The sequence below is a fragment of the Dipodomys merriami genome, unplaced genomic scaffold (assembly GCF_024711535.1).
Source record: "Dipodomys merriami isolate MVZ:Mamm:240054 unplaced genomic scaffold, mDipMer1.0.p SCAF_28, whole genome shotgun sequence".
Lineage (NCBI taxonomy): Eukaryota > Metazoa > Chordata > Mammalia > Rodentia > Heteromyidae > Dipodomys > Dipodomys merriami.
Genome location: NW_027204270.1, coordinates 2,071,545 through 2,089,689, shown reverse-complemented (window position 1 = coordinate 2,089,689; position 18,145 = coordinate 2,071,545). Strand labels below are relative to the sequence as shown.

At 54.6% G+C, this 18,145-nt stretch overlaps 1 protein-coding gene across 1 annotated transcript; it reads right to left on the bottom strand.

The window, feature by feature from the left end:
• Nucleotides 1-643: 643 nt before the first annotated feature.
• On the bottom strand, nt 644-16,834 carry Ccdc27 (coiled-coil domain containing 27). Its single transcript, XM_070036938.1, has 12 exons — nt 16,498-16,834; nt 15,859-15,973; nt 13,865-13,975; nt 13,024-13,172; nt 11,684-11,863; nt 10,887-10,961; nt 10,242-10,614; nt 9,955-10,085; nt 7,616-7,693; nt 7,161-7,373; nt 2,214-2,315; nt 644-1,206 (listed from the first exon to the last, which is right to left on the bottom strand). The coding sequence occupies exons 1-12, from the start codon at nt 16,669-16,671 to the stop codon at nt 1,084-1,086; spliced, it is 1,824 nt and encodes a 607-aa protein (XP_069893039.1). The 5' UTR covers nt 16,672-16,834; the 3' UTR covers nt 644-1,083.
• Nucleotides 16,835-18,145: the final 1,311 nt, after the last annotated feature.

Below are 18,145 nucleotides of genomic sequence, written 5' to 3'. Positions count from 1 at the left end.
AAAGGGCGGGAGCAGAGCCGGAGGAGGCCCCTCCCCCGCCCCTACTCCCCACCCCGTCACCCACCTCCCACCATCTTCCCCCACCCCCTCCTCACCCCGCCACTATCACCCCCACCCCGACCACCATCACCCACCTCCACCCACCGGTTCCCCACCCCACCGCCCACCATCACCCGCCCCCTCCCCACCCCGCCCACGTCACCCACCACCCACCATCTTCCCCCCCACCCCCTCCCCACCCCGCCCACTATCACCCCCACCCCGACCACCATCACCCACCTCCCACCTCCACCCACCGGCTCCCCCACCCTACCCACCACCACCCACCCCCTCCCCACCCACGTCACCCACCTCCGCACCCCACCCACCAGCTTCCCCCCACCCCCCTCCCCACCCTGCCCACATCACCCACCTCCACCCACAGGCTCCCCTCCATCCTACCCACGCCCTCCCCACCCTGCCCACCCCCACCCCACCCACATCACCCACCTCCCAACTCCACCCACTGGCTCCCCCACCCCACCCACCATCACCCACCCCCCACCCCCCTCCCCACCATCTCCTGAGCGTGGCCCAGGCCTGAGGCATGGCACCATCCATAGACAGTCTGCTTGGAGAAGCTAGTTCCATCCCCAGAACCACAAAAAATAAAAACAAATTGTGAGAATGTAGGCCAGTCAGTGAGGCCCTGGCGAGAGAGGAGAGAGAGAGAGAGAGAGAGAGAGAGAGAGAGAGAGAGAGAGAGAGGCTGGTGAGGTGAGGCAGGAGAGGGGTGGGCTTGGCTGGGAAGCCAACAGGAGCCCCGTCCCAGGCCTGCAAGGTAGGGCTGGGGAGGTGTCCCTGCTGGGTGTGGCTCCAGGAAGGAGCTCCGGGCCCCTGCCAGTGTGTGGCCCCCCAGTGAGGGAGCTCTGGGATGGGGGTGGGTACCAGGGAAGGAAAGACCACAGGCAACACCAGGGTTTAATTCTGTCTCAGATAGTGCTTCTCCCAAGGTGGCTTCCCAGCTGGCTCCTGGCATGCTCTGGGCCACCCAGTCCTAGGGTCCCAGGCTGGGCCAGTCTCCTGCTGGGGTCCCAGCTAGGCCTACTTGGAAGTAACCTTCTTGACCTTCGTAGGCAGGGTGCTGTCGGACTGCTGCAGCGGTGGGACCTTGACTCCCTTCTGCTTCAGCTGGTTGTAGTACTCATTTCTTTCCGAGATGATTTTCTGGACAAGAAACGACGCCTTTAGTGGCTTCCTCCACCCACCTGGACTTGGAAACCCCCCGACCCCCAGAACCACTCTGCAGCAGTGGTGTGCGAGAAGCTGTTACCATAAAGCTCCCTTCCTACCCCTGTGGCATAGATGCTCCCTGGCCACAGCTGCTCCCTAGTCTGGGGTGGCGGGGTGGGAGGAGACCATGCACCTGGATGACCTCACCCCTGGATGACCCCACCCCTGAAGCCAACACCGAAGCCACCTCTCCATCCATCCCCTTAACGATTATGAGGCGAGTGGGATTCCTCCAGACCAAGACACCATCCTCCCTTCCACCCTGGGTGGGGACATTGTCCCCTCCTTCTCTCCAGCTGCTCCTTCTGGTCTTTGCCACCGACAGCAGGCTTCTCCTTGGCTACACCTCCCCCCACCCCCTATCTTCCAACCAGCAGGAACAGGTCCGGGGTCCTGCTCTGCAGGGGACAATCACCAGGCCCACCCTCGCGGGCAGCCAGTGTGCGGGGCTCCCAGGGCAGTGCCATTGTGTACTGGTCATCCCTCTTCCAGGCCTCTGGGACCCCTCTGGGTCCCCAGGAAGCCGCCTCCCCAGCAGGGGGAGCAAGCAGAGCAGTGAGGAGCCTGTGGGGCGGGGCCTGCTGGAGCATCTGCTGTCAGTGAGGAGCCGGGCAGGATGTGTGCGCCACCATCCTGGCCCAGCGGAGGCCAGTGGGGGCAGAGAACCTCCTCCAGCCAGGCACCTTGCCCCTTCCCCGCAGCAACTGCTGACCCCACCGTGCGGGAGAGGCTGAGGGTGGCCAAGGCTTTACTCCTCTATGCCATGGCCATCCCTGGAGTGGGGAAGGGTTCGAGAGCACACTGTACAGGACATACAACCAGGAGCAAGGGCTGCATTCTCTGAATCCATCCCAGGCCTCCTGCCCCCTCGCCGCCCCCCACCCCAGCCCCCAGCTGTAGGTGGGGCTGAGGACACAGAGGTGGCCAGAAGCAGGGCGCACCTGCAGGGTTTCCAGGATGGAGTTGTCAGAGATCTCCGTGGTTGTCTTGGTCCCACTGGCACTGAAGGCAGCCTGGATGACCTTATTCCGGAGTCTCTCCAGCTGCAAGCAAAGGGGGACACAGCTGCTGGGGCAGGCCAAAACCAGATCCAGGTCAATCTGGAATTGAGACTAACGCATTACCACACTAAGTGTCATTTGTCTGTTCTTAGAACTGGAAAAGTAGAACCTGCATGCATACATATACACACGCATACACATATGTGATGTAGCTCAGTGGCTGCATGTGTGCTTAGTGTGCACCAGGCCCTGGAGTCTATGCCACACCATAAAAATAAGAAATAAAATTATAGCTGGGTGTGATGGCTCCTGCCTGGAATCTCAGCTACCCAGGAGGTGATTGGGAGGATAGAGGTTCCAGGACAGCTGGAGAAAAACATCAGCAAGATCTCATCTCAAATCAATAAGCCAAGCATGGGGGCACACAACAGGGATCCCAGCTACCCAGAAGCATGGGTAGGAAGCTCGCCCTGCAAAACCTAAGACCTTATTGGGTGGGGGGGGAGGCTAAGAAGAGGGCTGGAGGTGTGGCTCAATTAGTAGAGCATTTGCCTAGCAAACACCAGACCCTGAATTCAAACTCTTAGGACACCCACGGTGGGGAAGGGTTAAATAAATATATTACAAAGCTGCTCACAACGCCAAGGGCACCCTTTTGTCCCCAAAGGAGTTTCAAGAAGCGTGCTCGGCCCTTGGGCCACTCTCCAGAAAGCCAGTGTGACAGCGAGTGTGAGCTCACTGGCACTTAAAAATCTAGTTTACTTCATACAGTACTGGCCTTGAACAAAAGAAGTGTAAGGATAGTGTGCATGCCCTGAGCTCATACCCCAGACAAGCCAAAAGAAAAGAAAAAAAGTCTTTTAGTCAGGTGCAGTGGCTCACACCTGTAATACTCAGGTGGCTGAGATCTGAGGATTGTGGTTCAAAACCAGCCTGGGCAGAAAAGTCCATGTGAGACTCTCCAATTAATCACTCAAAAACTGGAACTGGAACTGTGGTTCCGAGTGGTAGAACTCTAGCCTTGAGTGAAAAAGCACAAAGGGATAGCACCCAAGCCCTGAGTTCAAGCCCCATGACTGACAAAAAAAATCTAGCCAGGCTCCAGTGGCTCACGCCAATAATCCTAGTTACTCAGGAGGCTGAGATCTGAGAATTGTGGTTCGAACCCAGCCTGGGTAGAAAAGTCCATGTGACTCATCTCCAATTAACCACCAAAAAAGTCATAAATGGCCCAAGTAGTAAAACACCAACCTTGAATGAATAAGCTAAGGGACACCCCTCCTACCCTGAGTTCAAGCCCTAGTTCTGGCAATAATAATAATAATAATAATAATAATAATAATGATGGCAGGCTTTAGTGCCCTGGTCTCAGCCAGTCAACAGCCCAAGCTTGAATGAGGACAGAACCAGGTTAGGTTGATGGAAGGGGAAGACAATATGTCAACAGCCACATGCTTGTGACTTTGTTCTCAGCTTTCTCTGAATCCTAAACCAGTCGTGGCTGAGAACTGAGTTTCAGCTTGGGACTGAGTCCCTGGCCAGCAAGGGCACTGCCCGCCCGTGTGCGCACCGGTGGCCAAGAGCAAGCCTTGCAGGTGAGTGGCCGCAGCATCTCCACAGGGCCCAGCACCACCTCAGGGGCTGGGCCGGCCTGCAGGCTGGGCAGGTGGGGTGGGTCATCCATCCTGCTTCCCTTCCCCTGCCTGGGAACTGGGAATTAACAATCCACCCCATAACAAAGCAAAAGAAAGACACAAAGGGGTCCACATAGGCAGAGAAGAAGTCAAACTATTCCTATTTGCAGATGACAAGCTCTTACATCTCAAGAATGGATGAAATTAGTATGATGAAAATGGCCATGCTGCCAAAAAATGAGCTACAAATTCAGCTCAATCCTCATCAAAATCACAATGGATAGAGAAAACAATCCAAAAACTCATATGGAACAACAAAAACCTAGAGTAGCCAAAGCAATTTTTTTTTTGGTCAGTCTTGGGGCTTGAACTCTGGGCCTGGGCGCTGTCCCTCAGATCTTCAGATCTACCACTTGAGCCACAGCGCCACTTCTTGTTTTCTGCTGGTTAATTGGAGATAAGAGTCTCATGGACTCTCCTTGCCTGGGCTGGCTTTGAACTATGATCCTCAGATCTCAGCCTCCTGAGTAGCTAGGATTACAGGTGTGAGCCACCTGCACCTGGCTCCAAAGCAATTTTACATTTTTTTGGGGGGGTCCGGTCGTGGGCCTGAACTCTGGGCCTGGGCGCTGTCCCTCGGCTTTTCAGCTCAAGGCTAGCACTCTACCACTTGAGCCATAGCGCCGCTTCCAGCTTTTTTCCTTTTTGCTTATGTGGTGCTGGGGAATCGAACCCAGGGCCTCATGCATACAAGGCAAGCGCTCTACCACTGAGCCACCTTCCCAGCCCGTTTTTTTTTTTTTTTTTTTTTTTTTTTTTAAGCAATGGTGGTATCACAGTCCCAGACCTCAAACTTTACTACAAAACTACAATAACAAAAACAGCTTGGCCTAAAGACCACTAGAACAGACAAGACCACCCAGAAATAAACTCACATATTTACACCTACCTAATATTTGATATGGGAGCCAAAAATATACATTGGGAAAAAGATAGCTTCTTCAATAATTGCTATTGGAAAACCTGGACATCTGTTTGTAGAAAACTAAACTTGGATCCCTATTTGTCACCATGCACCAATATCAACTCAAAATGGATCAAAGACTTCAAGTTCAGACCTGAAACATTGAGACTATTGCAAGATGGAGTAGGAGAAACACCAGAACTCATAGGAATAGGCAGGAACATTTTGAAAGAGTTGACAAATGGGATTACATCAAACAAAAGTTTCTGCATATTAAGGACATAGTTACTAAACTAGAAAGACAGCCAACAGACTGGGAAAAGATCTTTACCAGTAATACATCTGACAAGGACCTAACATCCAAAATATACCAGAAACTCAAAAAATTAACTCCCCCCATACAATTAATAAACCAATCAATAGCAAAGAAGCTAAAGAGACTTCTCAGAAGAATATAGCTCCTGGCTATAAAGGTAATGAAAATCAAATCAACCTTGAGATTCCATCTCATCCAAGTTAGATTGACCAACATCAACAAATGCTGATGGGGATGTAGGGCAAAAGGAATCCTATTGCACTAACCTAAGCTAGTACAACCACTCTGGACAGCAGTCTGGAGGTTCCTCAAAACACTATAGGACTTCCCTACCACCCAGCCATACCACTCCTGGGCATCTACCCAGAACATCATGAACCAGGATATGGTAAAGACACCTACACATCCATGTTCATTGCTGCACTATTCACAATAGCCAGTTGTGGAAACAGCCCAGATGCCCTACAATAGATGAGTGGGTCAGGGAAATGTACCTACACATGATGGAATTTTACTCATACATCAGAAAGAATACTGGGTCATTTTCAGAGAAATGAGTGGACCTAAAACAAACCATGTTAAGTGAGGTAAACCAAGCCAAAGGAGACAAATGTCACGTGTTCTCTCTCATATGTGGAAGCTAGATCTAAAATACACTGGGCATGATAAATTATATGGGGAATCTATGCATTTACACACAAACAAGCTGACTAAAGGAGGTTATTCGGCAGGGAGGTATCCAAATACCTAGCTCCACTGAACATCTAAAGGACTGTTTACCACAAATAAATTCCAAGACATAGAAACACATTTTTTTTCTTTTGCAAGGGGTGGGCAAAGGGGGACACAGGACAAGAGGGACAAAGGGTGAGCGAACGCAGTGACCGTATCAATATACACTATGTAAAATAGATGCCATGTAATGTGGAGGGGTACATGGGGGGAATGAAGGAAGGGGTGATACTGCCCAAGAAGCATTGTACTCATACCCCGACTTACAAAATATTAAAAAAAAAAAAAAAAAAAAGAATCCACCCGTCACTGTGTTAGGGGTGAAATGACGTCTTGTGCCCTGCTCACCACGGACCACTGTTGCTTTCCTTCCCCCTCCACTCTGCCTCTTGCATCCCTGGCCTTTTGCCCCTTGACAGTTCAACCCAAGACCCACTTCCTCCATAAACTAACAAGGAAGATTCCCTCCACCATCTTCCTTCCTTCCTTCCTTCTTTCATTCCTTCCTTCCTTCCTACCTTCCTTCCTGCCTTCCTTCCTTCCTGCCTTCCTGCCTGGCTGGCTTCCTTTTATTCCTCTTTCTTCCTCCCTCCCCTCCCTCCCTCACCTCCTTGCCTCCCTCCCTCCCTCCCTCCCTCCCTTCCTTCCTTCCTTCCTTCCTTCCTTCCTTCCTTCCTTCCTTCCTTCCTTCCTTCCTTCCTTTTCTTCCTTCCTTTCTTCTATTGGGTTTAAACTAAAGGCTTGGTGCTTTCTAGACATGGGCTTTGAGCTCTGCCTCCAGCCCCTTTTGCTTAGGTTGCTTTACTACTACTGCTACTATGGCTGCTGCTGCTGCTGCTGCTACTACTATCATTAATTTTGCCCTGTGCCAGTCTTGACCAAGATCCTCCCTCCTGTGTTCTCCCACAGGTGTGGAACCTTAGGCAAGCACCATCATGCATAGCGTATTGACTGAAATGGGGGTGGCGCTAACTTTTTGCCCCAGCTGGCCTCCGACTCCCATCCTGCTGATCTCTAACCTCCTGAGTAGCTGGAATTACAGGTGTGAACTACCGTGCGAGAAAGCGATAACCTTCACATGTCTTGAGGGTCAACTCCATGTCGGGTGCTGGCTCAGACCCCAGGCCGTAGAAGCCAGAAGCCTCTGCCTGCTAGAGCCAGCTGGCTCGTGCACAGCCTAACCGGATGGGTGTGCCTGCCCGTCACAGGCCGAGGCCCTCAGCCGGCCGGGCCGGGCCTACCCGGGACTGGGCGCTCTCCAGGGCCACGCGGGCTTGCTGCTCTGCCTGCTGGGTCATCTCATTCCTCATCTGCAGGTCTTCCTGCAGCTGCTTTCTCCGCTGCAGGTGGTTCTGGCACTGGTCCACCTGGGCCTGCAGCTCGGCCACCTTGGTGTCCAGCTGGGAGATGGTGACGTCTCGCTCCGCCACGTCCTTCTCCAAGTTCGAGACGTTCTGGGGAGAGCCAGAGGAAAGAAAAGTGGCCACGTGGCCAGAACCGCTCCTTCGGGGGTCCCACTGCCTTTCCCTGGCGTTCTCTGAACCCAGCTCAGCCCTACTCGTCACAAGGGGCCCGTGGGGCGGGTCTGGATAAAGAGGTCGGGACTCAGCTGCTGAGATGCTTCAACCCCACCTGTGTGTCTCAGCATCCTGACGCACAGCCAGGACCTGCCACCCCAGCGCCCACTGGCCGTCACCTGCCGGAGGATGAGGTTTTCCCTCTCGATAAGGCCCATCATCTCCTGGTGCTTCTTTTCCTCCCGGAGATTGGAGAACTGGAAGGCAGACGGAGGGTCAGAGAACACGCAAAGCAGCCTGCCTGCCCCCGAGGGGGAAAGGTGGGGAGTCTGTGGAGAGGAACCTGGGAACACAGAAGGTAGGGTGGGAGCCTGGGGGTATCAGACGCTATGGATCAAAGCAAAGGAGTCCTCAGCCGCCGCCGGCTCGCTTCACACTCCCGTTCTTGGGAGTCTCAGAAAGTGGCAGCACCCGACTCAGAAGTCTGGACATTGAAGAGCCCCAGACTTTCCCTGGACCTTGTGCACCAGGAACGTGCCCCGGGGCTGCCTGGAAGAGACCCAACTTTGTGTTTCATGTGGTGCTGCTGAGTTTGAGCCCAGTGGGGGGCCTTAGGCCTGCAGGACTCCTCCCTGAGCCCAGGCAGAGCGCGCCTACTCCCAGCCTCTCTCCACCAGGCCCGAGCACTTGCAAGCGAGGCCTGTGTCTGCAGGCAGACATCCCCCCGTTCCCTGGCTTCCCTGAGGGATCAGCCAGACTGACAGGAAGACTGCACGGCTCACATCCGTCCTCTGGGGACAGCTTCTCCACGGAGCACTCCGCGGTCACCCCTGCACCCAAGCCTCCGGGCAGCTCTGCCCTGGAGCAGATGTCCCTCGTGAATGACAGGAAGCAAGACACACTGGAAGGGAGTGTGTAGGGTGCAAGTGTAAGGGGCAGAACCACAGCTGTGCGGAGGTCCCAGCACTCGGGAGGCTGAAAGGAGGAGGGCCGCGGCCCCGGCTGCATAATGAAATCACGGAAGATTCCGGACTGGGGCTGGGAAGGTGGCCTAGTGGTAGAGTGCTTGCCTAGCAAGCATGAAGCCATGGGTTCCATTCCTCAGTACCACATACACAGAAAAGCCAGAAGTGGCGCTGTGACTCAGGTGGTAGAGCGCTAGCCTTGAGTGCAGAGAAGTTGAGGAACAGTGCCCAGGCCCTGAGTTCAAGTCCCAGGAGTGGGAAAAAAATAGTCCAAGCTCACACCTGAAATCCTAGCTACTCAGGAGGCTGAGATCGCAGTTTGAAGCCAACCCATGCAGACAAATCCATGAGGTTTTTATCTCTAATTAACCAGCAAATGAGCCAGAAGTAGAGGCATGGCTCAAGTGGTAGAGGGCTAAACCATGAGCAGAAAAAACTGAGAGCTAAAGAGCCTGAGTTCAAGCCCCAGTACCAGCACAAGGAAAAACAAAAAAAAGAGGGGAGGGATGGGATGGGGAGGGGAGAAGAGGAGAGAACAATAATAAATTGTTCCAGAACTAGAGACAAGTTTCCAAATTGCCACCATGTGCTCCTGCAGCAGATGAACACACAGCTCATTCAGCAGGCCCAGCCCTGAGAGGCCTCGGATCACCTGGAACAAAATCAGGCTCTCCCAGCCAGCCCAAACGGGCCATGTGAGGGGACAAAGCTCGGGTGGCTGTGAAGTGAGGGGGTGGGTGGCTGAAGGCGTGTCCTGTGGGGGGCAGCAGGGTGAAGAGGGGAGCATTGGGTTATGACAGAGAGAATCCTGTAATGGTGTTATAACCATGCTTTCTCAATACAGAAAGTGTGTGTGTGTGTGTGTGTGTGTGTGTGTGTGTGTGTGTGTGTGTGTGTGTGTGTGTGTATGTGTGTGTATGTGTGTTGGGGTTTGAGCTCAGGGCCTCAGACTCTTTACTCAGCTTTACCACTCAAGGCTGGGACTTGATCACTTGAGCCATACCTTCATGGTTTTTTGTTAATTTTTCTGGTTCATTGGTGATAAGTGTCTCACAGACTTCTCTACCAGATTGGCTTTGGCTACCAGCACCCATGTAAGATACAGGGGTTTTCTAAAGACTATGCTAGAAATGTTGAACGTGATTTCTTTGGGACAAAGATAAAGGAGAAAAAGAAAAACAAACACATGAACCTATTTGCTTCTGTGATAGGTATCGTGACTCCTTCAGATTAAAAAAAAAAAAAAAAAAAAAAAGAACGTGAAAGTACTTCCCGGAACAAGAGTTGGCGGGGCGGATTAGCACCCTCGAAGCATGGCTGGGCCTCTGCTCCAGATGTTTGGGCATCATGATATAGGAAACAGACACACTCGGGGCCTGAGGAGTTGGAATCCTGGCTCTGTCTCCACCACCATCAGCTGTGGAGTTCTGGGCAGGTGCTCAGAGACTGTGAACGTGAGGTCCCACCCCTAGGCCGGGCCGGCCGGGCCAGGCCAGGCCTCTGCGGGCGAGCGGCTGCGGGCTGGGGGAGCACAGGCCAGCCAGTCAGATCACCTTGTCGGACATGGCCTGCAGCTGCTGCTTCCGCTCCCGGAGCTCTCGCTTCAGCATCTCGTTCTCCATGTTGACCTTGCGCAGCTGGGATTCCTGGAAATCTATTTGTCGGTGTAGGGATGTGATGGCTCCTGCAGAGGTGGGGGGAGCGAGGGATGAGAAGAAGATGGGCGGGAGCCAGGTGTGACCCCAGCCCCCCCCCGTCCCCCAGGCCCAGAGAGAAGGACTCGCTCGGCCCCTCCCCGACCCCCCCCAGCAGAGAAGGGCGAGCAGGGCCGGGCCCCCACCTACGGCGAGGGAGTGCCGGGTCCTGGTGAGCTCCAGCTCGTTCTGGAAGTCCAGGAGCATGCGCTCGTACTCCTCCAGCTGGGCCAGCAGCTCCTCCTCGAAGGAGTCAGTCAGCGAGTACAGCTTCCTGACTGGATGCTCGTCTTCCTCCGGCAGTTCCCACCCATCCTGATCCTCCTCCTCCTCTTCCTCCTCCTCTTCCTCTTCCTCCTGCTGCTCCTCCTCCGTCCTCTCCGCGTCCCCTGCTCTCTCCTCAGTGGCGCCCATGCTGCCCTTCGCTGGAGCTTTGGCTGCGGCCTCCAGGTCCTTCTCTTCCTCCACTCTCTCCAGCTCCAGCTGCTGCTCCCTGGCGGGCTCTTGCGCCTCTTGCATCTGAGAGATGGGGAAGCGGGAGGGGCGGACAGGGAGGTGGGTCCCCCCAGGACAGGAGAGGGGCCACCAACTCAGACCCAAGCAGCCCCCCCCCCACTGTGTCCCTCCTGCCATCGGCACACTGCACCTTACCCGTGCCCTCCGAGGGCTGGTCTGACCCCCACCGCCTCCCCCTATAGCTGGGGAGGGCCGGCCCCAGCAGGACTGCAGGTTGGGGACCCTAGCTCCTGGCACTGCCCCGGGAGATGCTGGGACCAAAGCCAGTTCCACACCTGAATCCAGAGCTGCATCTCCTCCTCATCCTTGTAGATGTTCTTCAGGACGCTCAGCTGCCCCATGGACAACTCCTGTGGGACACCCCATGTGATGCCCACTCCCGAGAGACACCCCGCCTGGTGATGCCCACTCTGCACGATACCCTGTATGATGCCCGCCCAAAGTCCTCCGGGTGTGTGGGGGACTGCAGGGCCAGGCCGGGGGCTGCGGGTGGGCAGCCCTGTGGGGCAGCAGGGCCCTGGACCTCCTGAGAGCAGGTCCTGAGCAAGCAGCCTGGTGGTGAGGTGTGCCCTTGTTTGTAGGAGTTGAGGGAGCCCAGCCACACACACACACACACACACACACACACACACACACACACACACACACACACACACACACACGTCTCCACCCAGTGGCCCCAGGTCTGGGCAGCTTCCATGCATTGCCCCACATTCTTGAGTCTCCACCTGACCCCCTCTCTCCCTGCCCCTCATGTCAGCCTGGCACGAGTCCAGGCTGCATCCTCTGGGGAAAGAAGTCAAGTGTTGGGAATGATGAGGGGACCCACCCTGGGTCCTACCCAGACTGGCCTCCACCTGGACCTCAGGGTGGGTGGCACTCTGTCTCCACTTCCAGTCCACCTGCAGGCTGGCCGTCCCCCTGTCTCTGACTTCAGAGGTGAGCTCTGCCCTTCCTTTATGTGGGCCTCCAGCGGGCTGGGCACTTTGGAAGCAGAGCCCACAGCTCATGGGGGTCTTAGAGCCCCGCCCCGCCCACGGGCACTGGCTCACCCTCCTGGGTAGAAGCTCACCCTCCTGGTAGAGGCCACGGACGACTCCTGGCTCTTGCTTCTCAGGAGGGCGGCCAGCTGCTTCTTGAGGACCTCTTTCTCCTTCCGGAGCACCAGGATCTCCTGGTCTTTCTTCTGTACCTGTGCCTCCAGCTCAGCGAGTCGCTGGATTTCTTCCCCCATCATAAGTAGAGAGTGATCCTGGCAGAAAAACAGGGGACGCCCTGGCCACCAGCCTGGCGATGCTTGAGCTTCTGCAGCCCCCTTCCCAGCCTTCTTCCCAGCACACCACCCCCCAGCCCAGGTGGAGCTCTAGATTCCAGGCAGGGTAGATCTACTGCCCAGACACCCTCCTCACCCAAACTCAAGGCCAAAATACTTAGCCCCTTAGTGCCACCCCGGTCTGACAGCAGACACTAAATCCTATCCAGGACATATTTGGTCCCCCTGCCCCAGCCTGGCTCCTGCCCACCCCCACCACGGTACAGGTGCTAGGCTTCTATTCTGCCCTCACAGTTAAGCAGCAGCCCCCTCCAAGATCTTTGGGGTTCTGGAGATTTGTCAGGAAGCCCATTCAACCTTCCTCCCTCAAAACCTCAACTCCCCTAATGCTTCAGAATTGAAGACAAAGTAACATCTTCAAGCAAACAGGGGCTGAAATCAAGTCTCAGCAACAGTCTCTGAACTCGGAGGAATGTTGAAAAGGAATTCTCCAGACACATCGGGGAATGGTCCCCAGAAGAATATTCTAGAAGGGGTGTGCACATAAAGCGATAACCCTCAATATGGCTCACAGATCAAAGAAGAAATCACGCAGGAAGTGAAGACCCATTTAGAACTGAATGACATCAGACATTTGGGTGTATCAAAACCTGCAGATATGGCTAATGCTGTAGTTAAAGTCAAACTTATAACCTTGAGAAACATCTATGAGGAGAGAATAGAACAAATCAATGACATAAATGTCCAGCCAAAGAATAGAAAAAAAAGAATTACACGACAAGTAGATTATAATCCAGTCTCTCACAACATGGATTTAAAAAAAATGAAAGGCTAACATCAGATATTGTCTCACACACGAACCACTGCATGCCAAGTTGAAAATTATTATTTCTATTACTTAGAATACACGATCTAAAGTGGGAATTTCTGGGTCAACAGGTAATAGGGTGATTGCCAGTCAAGTTCATGCCAGCGTTAACTGCCACCCTCTGGAATGGAGACAAATGGAGACAGAGAGACTGGTCAGACTTCTGGTTCATGGCAGCCCAAGTAGGGGTCTGGGGGTGATCTTAGGCCACATCTGGGCCTGGCTGCCCAGCAGCCTGCGGGTAGGCAGGGCGCAGAGCCGTGGCTGGTACCTTATCATGGATGACAGAGATGTACCAGGGCATCCTCCGTTCGGGAGTGACCAGGAAGCCCGTGGGGATGGAACTCAGGCTGGAGCTCAAGGTGTCCTTCCGCAGGTAGCTGAACTCGCAGGCGCTCTTGCTGAACTTGAGGGAGTACCCTGTCAGGAGGCAGAGGTCAGCAGCCGTCGGCCCTCCTGGTCCCGCTTGTGGAGATGCCCACTCTTCCTGCCTCCCTGAGACCCACGTGTGCCCACAGCTACCATCTGTCTCTTAACCCTGCCTTCATCCCACCATCCAAACATCCTAGCCTACAGGTGGCCACAAGGAGGAGAGAGGGGGCCGCTCTGGGTGACCACACCTGTCCACACCAGGCCCAGAGGACACACAGTGGCACGGGCAGTACGGTGTTCATCCAGATTCCCAGGACAAAGGAGCCAAACCCCGGGAGTCAGTGCGAGGGCTGCCCCGTGTGCCCTGTGGTCCACCCACTCCCAGGCTCAGCATTCTGTCTCGATTTGAAGGGGCAGCATCTCCACTTCCCCAAGCCTGAGGGGAGCACAGACCCCACAGGCCCTGGGTTTCCTCCACTTGAGACAGCGGAGCCACGTTGGTGGAAGTCGTTGTCGGCGCGAGCGCTTGGTGGGTCCCTCCGGGAGTCTCCTCAGAGCCTCGGGAAGGGACAGACCCTCCCGCCACAGTTTTGCCACCACAAGGAACGGCAAGGGCAGAGCCGTGCTGCACAGCCGTGCTCCACAGCAGCGTCTGGGTGGCCCAGGTGCTGGGGGGCAGGACCAGGACAGGTGTCCCTGGGGACGTGAGCCGCAAGCCCAGGGCTCCGGGGTCTCCTCACCATCCTCGTTCGTGGTGGAGCCCTGTCTGTCCAAGAGAGGTTCCTCAGCCGCCCTCCAGTTTGGAGAGCTGACGCTCATGACCATGGGCAGGGTGACCACGCTGTCCGAGCCTGCGGGTACAGGGTGCCACATGTGAATGGAGTGGTCTCGCCGCCCCAGGAGCTCCAGGGCAGGGACTGTGGTGTCAGTGATCTTTTAACATCAAGCAGGGTGGGGCGTAGTGTTGTACCCCGGTCATCCCAGCCACTCAAGAGGTAGAGATTAGGAGGATCTCAGTTTTCCAGGCCTACCTTGGGGAAAAAGTGAGTGAGACTCCATCTCAACAAGTTGGGCATGGTGTTCATAACTATAGCCCAAACTACTCAGAAGACATAGGTAGGTCTATACGGCCCTCGGTCCAAGGATGTATTCAGAAATGGCCTAAATCAAAGCAGGAGTTCCAACCTCCTGTTACCACTATGTGTCAGCTGCACAGGGCAATGTCAGCATCCAGTGGATAGAATGTGATGGACACAGATCCACAGCCAGCACCCTGCTGGACCCCTCAGCTCCAAGAGACACAGACCCTCAGCCAGGGTACCATCAGTCTCTAGGGCCACAGCTTCTCATCAGGACAGTGGGGTCTGGGCACAGGCCTGGAATACAGGTGAATGGTGCATACATCAGTAGCGTGATTAAAGCACAAGCTCTATTTCCCATGCTTTAAGCTCTACTCTCCCTCACTGAGCTGCAAAAACAGTTACAAAAGCAACATTCTCCTCCCTCTGACCTTGCCTGCTGGCTCAAGCAAATACTACATGTCAGAAACCCAGGGAGGGTATACAAGAAAGATGTTTGTCCTGGGGAGAAGCACTTAGTAAAATGACTCCTTCGATCAAGAAGTGTTCAGAAGGCTGGTGGCTCACACCTGTAATTTTCTAGCTACTTGGGAGGCTGAGGTTTGAGGACTGCAGTGTGAAAGCCAGCACAGGGAGGAAAAGTCCCTGAGACTCCTATCTCCAGCTGACCAGCAAAGGGCTGAGCTATGGCTCAAGTGGTAGAGTACCAGCCTTGACCGAAAAAAGCCAAGGGACAGCACCCAAGCCCCCGAGTTCAAGCTCCAGGACTGGCATGAAGTATTTAGGGAAAAAATACTCATCTTTAGGAAGGCCACCTGACTTAAAGGAATGACTGATGAGGCCCATCCTTTGTTTAAAAGGATGCAGGAGGAAAACACACATCTTTATAACCATGCCTCAGATTGAGTAAACTGGCTGGATGTGGTACCCTGGGACTCCAATGATCATGGCAAACAAGGGAGCAGCCAGAATGACTGAATGCTCAGGTGTCCAGGACCCAGGCAGACCATTGTCCTTCAGGTGAGTTCCCCCCAACCCACTTTCACCTTAAATCCTCCATTATCCCGGCCCGGTGCACCTCTCCAGGGCACGTGCACCCAGGTCTGGTGGGGAGCGCCCTTTCTGGGCCGTCCCCTCGACCTTGATGGGTCCCCAGACCCAGACTCCTTTCTGTGAGGACACCATGAGCCTTGTCCCCTAGGGTGTGGGGGGGGGCTCCTCCTCCCATAACACATGACTGGGCCTGGACTCAGGGACGGGGCAGGGAGCAGGGGGTTGGGACGGGGCCGTGTCCCTAGGAGACAGGAAGCTGTGCCTTCTCTGAGCCTTGGCGGCTGCATCAGAACCAGGAGGGCTAGATGCATGGCTTCCAGGTCTCCTAATGGGTGTTTTTTTCCTACCAGGCCATTGTAGGCCTTAGGGGCCTCTTTCCTGAAGCTTCTAGTAGCTCCCACCATCTCCCTTCTCCTGCACTACTGGGCTGGCGGGGAGCAAGGGTGGCAGGGAATGGTAACAGTAACTGGGGAGGCTGTTCCACCAGCCTCCCTCCTTTCCAGTGGCTGCCGCTCCTGCTCTGCCCTGTGGGGGAGCAGCTGCTGCAGCTCCCTGGAAAGCCGGGCCGCGCTGAAGGCTGCTGGCTCTGGCGCGACTCTTACCCAAGTGCGTCATGGATGTGGCTCTGGTACTGAACTGGGGGCATCCGGGCCGCATGAGGAACATTCTCCTCAGTTCCTCCATTTTGGACACGAAGCCGGTAGGGCTGGGAATGTCCTTGAACCCATGGCGGGGGGGGAGCGGGGGGAGGAATGAGGCCACCATCACCGAGAGAAGGCAACTGGCTGGCCCCCCTTTCTGCCCCCCACCCCCCGCAACCGGCAGGCTGAGAGGCCCTGCAAGGCTCACTCAGACCTGAGCAAACACCCCTTGTTCCATTGGCCTTTGGGGCCTCCCCGAGGGCCCCGTATCTGCGACCACCATCCCAGCACACACCCCTCTCCCCCAGCGCAGGAAGACTGCAGGGGACCCGTCCACCTGGCCTTCCCTTCACCCTCCCTTCTAAGTCACGCCTAAAGACATCTTCCGCTTCCAGCCAGAGACCCCGGGATGCAGGCTGGCTGAGGAGAGGTCAGCCCTGCCCGGCTGCTCCCAGGGATGTCTGGGAGCTCAGGATTCAGGCTTGCCTCCGTCCATCTGCCTGTGGCAGCCCACACCAAACTCTGTGCAGCTGGCCGGGGCCGAGGGGCAGCTCCCCACTGCCCCAGGCTCACGGGGTGGCTCCTCTCCGGGGCCCCTACCATCTTGGAGTAGCAGCGGCTGACGTGGGTCAGCCTGTCCCAGGTGCCCCGCCGCTTCCTCTCAGGGTTGTGTGAGTCACGAGTGGCCACGCTCTGGAGGACCCTCATGCCCTTGGCGATGGGGTGGAGGGACAAACTGCGTTTCTCCGCAAGGCTGCCCTTCTTCGACAGCATGGCGAAGGAAGGACAGAAAGACAGAGAGTGGTCCTTTTGTCAGCGGACTGCTCCGGGCAGGCCCTCACTCCCAAGGTGTGCTCTGTGGTCTGGCTCAGACTGTCCAGGGCATGAAGAGCTTGGGCTTGGACCTATGGTCAGGTCCAGGCCAGTATGGGCCAACTTCGAAAGCCCCCCCTCTGATGGGATGCTGGGAGCAATGTGGCATCACAGATGTCTCCATAGAAACAGACGGATCAGATTCCCCCCCATTTTCTGCAATTAGGAAAAAGAACTGGGAAGGGGACCCAGAATCACTCAGAATGTCGCAGCCCAGGGGATAGGGTGAAAGCTGGCATCTACTCTGGGTTGGCTCTCCAGGTTCTCATTTTGGTTCTTTCTGATCTTCATCATCAGTTTTTCACCTTACCTACAAAGAAATTCATGATCTCATCCCTCCAAAAATGTCTAAAAACAATGTACCACCCAAAAATGCTTCTAATAAGCCAGGCTCTGGTGGCTCATACCTGTCATCCTAGTTACTCAAGAGGCTGAGATCTAAGGATCACAGTTCAAAGCCAGCCTGGGCAGGAAAGTCTGTGAGACTCTTATTTCCAATTAATTACCAAAAACCAAGAAGTGGCGGTGTGGCTCAAGTGATAGAGCTCTGGCCTTGAGCGCTTCTAATTTCTTTTATGCAGCCAAACATAAGATTGACAAATAAACCTACATATTTGAACTTTCAAATATTTTTTTTTTTTTTTTTTTTTTTTTTTTTGTCGGTCGTGGGGCTTGAACTCTGGGCCTGGGCGCTGTCCCTCAGCTCTTCAGCTCAAGGCGAGCGCTCTACCACTTGAGCTACAGCGCCACTTCCGGTTTTCTGGTGGTTTATTGGAGATAGGAGTCTCATGGTCTTTCTTAAGAGCCCGGGCTGGCTTTGAACCGCGATCCTCAGATCTCAGCCTCCTGAGTAGCTAGGATTACAGGCGTGAGCCACCAGCGCCCGGCTACTTTCAAATATTTTAACAAGCAATAGAGCTGTTTTATCCTTTTTGGATTTTGAGGAATGATTCTCACCTGGAAGATTCATCTCTGCTAGTTATTTGTGGTCTTGTGTACACAATTTCTTTCTTATCTCACTTTCTTTCTCTTTCCTTCCTTCCTTCCTTCCTTCCTTCCTTCCTTTCTTCCTTTCTTCCTTTCTTCCTTTCTTTCTTTCTTTCTTTCTTTCTTTCTTTCTTTCTTTCTTTCTTTCTTTCTTTCTTTCTTTCTTTCTTTCTTTTCTCCAATCCTAGGGCTTGATCTCAGGGTCTAAGATTCTTTTGCTCAAGGAGAGCATTCTACCTCTTGAGCCACAGCTCCACTTCTAGCTTTTTCTGTGATTAATTGGAGATAAGAGTCTCACACACTTTCCTGCCCAGGCTGTCTTTAAACTGTGATCCTCAGATCTCAGCTTCCTGAGTAGCTAGGATTACAAGCGTGAACCACCAGGACC

Excerpts from the sequence above, each read along its gene's own strand:
- Ccdc27 (XM_070036938.1), bottom strand. The coding sequence starts at position 16,671 with ATGCTGTCGAAGAAGGGCAGCCTTGCGGAGAAACGCAGTTTGTCCCTC. Across the intron at positions 15,974-16,497 it reads GCCGCTGCTACTCCAAGATG|GACATTCCCAGCCCTACCGG; the intron begins GTAGGGGCCCCG and ends CATGGGTTCAAG. Across the intron at positions 10,615-10,886 it reads AGATGCAGCTCTGGATTCAG|ATGCAAGAGGCGCAAGAGCC; the intron begins GTGTGGAACTGG and ends CCCATCTCTCAG.